Below are 4,555 nucleotides of genomic sequence, written 5' to 3'. Positions count from 1 at the left end.
AAATTAAACATCCTACAGTATTTTTACAGCCTTTATTTTACAGTTAAAATATATGTTTATCAAATAAAGTTTAATGTTACAACTATTCGTGGATCCATTTAAAGCTTCTCTCTGTGTGACCTGCAGCTAGAGGAGAGGAGAGGGAGGAAATGATCTAGTGACACGACGCAACTTGGAGCAGGAAATTTTGAGGATTATTATTCTCTCTATACGTGTTTTTAAAACTCCAGAATTTTTTCATTATATTTGAACTCCTGCTGCTCAGTTGTCTCTGCATTCGCAGCCATGTTGACACAGGTGCGATGACGTAATGACGATATGATGGTAGAGGGTAAATTTCTACCGTAGGCCAACTTCATACCGTTTCTACCGTGTACTGCATATATCGCGCAGCCCTACTTTGTTGTGTTCCTGTTTCATGACGTTAGGCGGTGCATTGATTTTTGAGCTCAGGCATTAACAGAAACACAAACAAAGAAAAGCTGATGATTAAAGAGTGCAAAATGGTGAAGGGTGGGAAACGCTCTAAAGTTTTCATTCGTCCAGCTGAAGGGAGAAAATGTTCCTGTTCCCTTTTTGGCTCAACAAGACAGAAATCGAATCAGAAAACTCAAGATTTTATAATGTATGTCTCTTTTTTTGTTTGTTAATCATTGTGAAATACATAAAATGTCGTCCTGTTTTTGTGACTTTATTAGGAGAAGGTTTAAAATCTCTCCTCTGTGTGCCCCAGATCTACATGCACCTGCGCTTCTACACCTCGCCCAGGGAGCAGCGACACATCGTTCGAATCCTCTTCATTGTTCCCATCTACGCCTTTGACTCCTGGCTCAGCCTCCTCTTCTTCACCAATGACCAGTACTACGTTTACTTTGACACCATCAGGGACTGCTACGAGGGTAAGGACGTCCCTTTTCCCCCCCATACTTGGAGGTTTTCATTATTTAAAACGTGCAGATTGTGCGAGGTGGTTTCACCGCGTTTGGTTTTGTAAATCAAACTTTTTGATGGAGTTTCTAATTTCTCTGAGATGTAACATTTTCTTGGACAATAAATCCAGGCATAAATCCATATCTAAAGTGAATTTTGCAGTCTTAAAGAGTAACCTTTAAAAATACATGATTCATAYAAGCCTTCCTGCTGCTGTCAGTTTCACATTATGTCATTTTAACAGTGAAAATATCCAGATTTGACCCTTGATGCTGCTGGTGTTTGAGCTTGCAATAAGATTGGGCAGAATTGTTTCTTGTGCAATCATCAGAAAAACTTTAGTCGATTTTTTTTTTTTGGCACTTGACGATTAAAACAATTAATGCCAGCAGGCAGACTGACAGGAGATTTCTTCAGTCAGTCCGCTCGATGCTCCTCTCTGCTTCAAATATGACGAACATAAAAAAATAGTTGTGTAATTTATTTATCAACGCAATTTAAAATATGAGTTAAAGCCTGAAGTCTGTAATTTTGACACAATTTGAAACAGATTTTTATGAGCAAATCGTTCCCACTAAATCGATCATGTGACCAAGGACATAAGGCTGTCCAGGGACTCCAGGGGATTAATTGTCTAATTAATCGCTGTCGGCTTAATACCACAATTAATATTGATTAATTTTTTTGCCAWTGTTGCCCAAATCTAGCTTGCAAATAAACAAACAAGCAAAAAAAAGTTGAGATTGGAGTCATTTTAAGATGACTGTGATTCTTTTTGGTTTCAGCTGAGTCGACTTCACTTTCAGTCGTTTTGGTTGTAAAACGTAAAAAAGTCTTTCAAAGGAAGTTTCCACAGAACACGTTAAAATAWAGTTGAACTGTTTCACAATGTGATCCTGTCACTGACTTCCTGATACTCCTGAAAATGTTCTAACTTCACTGCAACATCACAGATTTTTGTGCTGCTTTGTCTTCAAACAGCTTTTGGTTATTTTATTTAACTCTTTTTGTTTTAATCTGCATCGTGTCTGTCAGGAATCTGGATTGGATTGGATTAGAACAACTTCATTCATTCATATGAAGACAGAATTAATAAAAACAGCTTTTATTTATAGTGAGGTTGATGATGGAAAACACACAACAAAGGTTTTTTGAGGCTTTGTGTGGAGGTGGTAAAAGGCAGTCGACAGTCATAATTCAGCTGTCAGTTGTGACAGAAATAATCCCGCCCTGCTGTGGCAGACGGATGATGGACGCCGCTGCTCCGTTTACGCTTCTGTTTTTGGCAGGAAGTGCGTTGACTATCGTCACAAGGCTCCTACATACAGACGGATCGCCTCCTCCTCGTTTTTCTCCTCTCCCTTGRCTCGCTCTCCTTTTTCTCTAGTTTTTCTCTCCTGCTCTTCCTCTGTCCTTCCTCCTCTTCCTCACGTTTTAACCTTCATCACTGAACGGTTCTGTCTGAAAGTCTTTTCCACTGCAACGTGTTGCRTGGCAACTGCTCTCAAATCTTCCTCCTCGACCCGACCGTCGCATGAAGAGTTTGTCTCGACCGAACTCTGCAAAGTTCCTCGTCTCGTTCTGTGTYGGCTTACTGTATCACCATGGCAACTAGCCCTGCCGACAGGCGTCCTGTGGGACGGGTGAAAGAGGATAATAGTAAACAGCCTCAGAGCAGATGTACCAGTTCTCACGCGTCTCCTCTGCTGACTCGTGAACACACAAACACGGCGTGTTCGGCAGCCTCTCTGTTGTGTCAGACATCAATCAGAAGATGACGACACAGCTGCGCTGAGTGTGTGCGTGGAGGAGGGAGGCAGCGGCAAGAAGTGCTGACGCTGCAAGAATCACTGCCGGTGTTACGAGTCAGAAACACACCCACGGCACGTTTTCACACTTTCACACCAAACTGACTGACACCGTTTGGCTTTGCAGAGTGACATCCGCCCTGTGACTGTCTGACACGTGGACGCAAACACGGGGGAGGGGAAGGGGGGTGGGTAGCAGGATTTTTATTTTTTATTTATTTATTTTAATCAGTGGGGGGTAGCAGGATTAACGCAGTTGTGTTTTTCACAAGCTTCTTGGTCGTCATCTGCCTCCCACTGAAACAGCGCAGACGAGAGATTATCCAGCAGTCACAGGAGACGGGGATATCATGCAGCCAGGGAGTTGTGTGTTTGTCTTTAATGTGCTGKGTGGGGATTAACACCTGACCACATTAAATCCATGGAGATTTCTTTCATGGTGGCGGTTTATTTCAAGGCTATAAATAGGATCTTGAAMGACTTTCAGTCAGGTTTTTATTTTACTGAATGTTTTTTTTTTTTTTTTTTGCAAAGCTGCCAACACTAAAAAAAGTTCTTTGACTGATTTAGTCTTCTTTTTATACCCATTATTAGTTTCTGGAAGATAATTCTGTGAGTTATCATCAGTGGTGAAAACTCTATTATGATGGTTCGGTTTTAAATAGGTACAGATAACAGATGTGCCAGTCGCAGGTAATCGCCGCTCCCACACACAGCAGGTGCACATTTTATTTACCTGCATTTTGCTAACAACCTTAACAGAAAAGAAGCACAGAATGATACCAGTCCCCCAGCATCACAAAAACATGACTGAACAACATGCAGACACTTTCTTGTTTAATTCAAACCAGCTGTGGAGAAAGAGCCCCACAGTGAGGCTGCAGCAGAGAGGGACGGCAGGTGTGGGACATTGTTGTCAGATGTACAGTAATGTTTGTATTCATATAATAGTTTAGAGTCTGTATCATATCCAGTAAATCGTTTAAAAAAAACTCAAAGCTTTGTTGTTCGAAGCTTGTTTTCTTTTCTGGCAACCCTGTGCAGACACGGCAGGCAGTTCTAACCAATGCTTTGAAACTGTGGCAAGTCATTAGTATATTTATTTAAAGRGGCAATATTATGTGTTTCTCAGGCATATATTCAAATACTATACCATAATAAAGTATCTGTCACCTTTTGTCTGTTATTGAAATGCTGTTTTTATGTTTAAATAGAAAATAAACTTATCTTCTCATCACTTCCTCTTCTAAACGCCTTGAAATTGGCCTCTGTCTCTTTAAGAGCCACCTTCGGCTTCGGCTGTAAGAGGTGTGCTCTGTGATGAGGAAGTTCGGCTTAAAGACACGTCTCAGGGGCGTTCCTGGTACCAAAAGGCATTTCTGGTCCCCACCTGTCGTTTTGCTCCTCAGCATGGCTTCCTAAAAATGCTGCAGGATTTCTCAAACATGCATGAATGAGTCAAAGCAAGGCTTTGGACATGTTTTTTATGAGAGTGTAACATTATAACATGATATAAAACTCAAAAAAGTTGATTTTACATGATATTGTCCCATTAATATTACTTTCACCAGTGATGGGCAGCACTAATCTAAAAAATAGTTCCACTAGCCCTAAAACACTAACTCAAATATTTAGTCCCCTAATTCTAAAGCACTAACACTGAAAGTTTTAGCAAAAGCTAATTCTACAGCACTAAAATATCCCAGTCAACCCATGAACAACATGAGTCACATGTTGTCATGTTGCTCTCTTAAGACTTACAGTGGGTAAAATAAGTATTGAACACGTCACCATTTTTCTCAGTAAATATATTACTA

General features: G+C 40.6%; 1 protein-coding gene across 1 annotated transcript in view; it reads left to right on the top strand.

Moving 5' to 3' along the window:
* Window positions 1–899, top strand: part of LOC106537233 (transmembrane protein 184B) — a gene marked incomplete at its 3' end in the record, with an annotated part of 3,042 nt that extends 2,143 nt beyond the window's left edge. Inside the window, 1 exon segment of the mRNA XM_014034614.1 lies at window positions 734–899. Coding sequence (XP_013890068.1) covers window positions 734–899 — 166 coding nt within the window.
* Between the last annotated feature and the right edge of the window lie 3,656 nt (window positions 900–4,555).

This window comes from Austrofundulus limnaeus, unplaced genomic scaffold (genome assembly GCF_001266775.1).
Source record: "Austrofundulus limnaeus strain Quisiro unplaced genomic scaffold, Austrofundulus_limnaeus-1.0 Scaffold2193, whole genome shotgun sequence".
NCBI lineage: Eukaryota > Metazoa > Chordata > Actinopteri > Cyprinodontiformes > Rivulidae > Austrofundulus > Austrofundulus limnaeus.
This window is presented reverse-complemented; position numbering and strand designations above follow the sequence as displayed.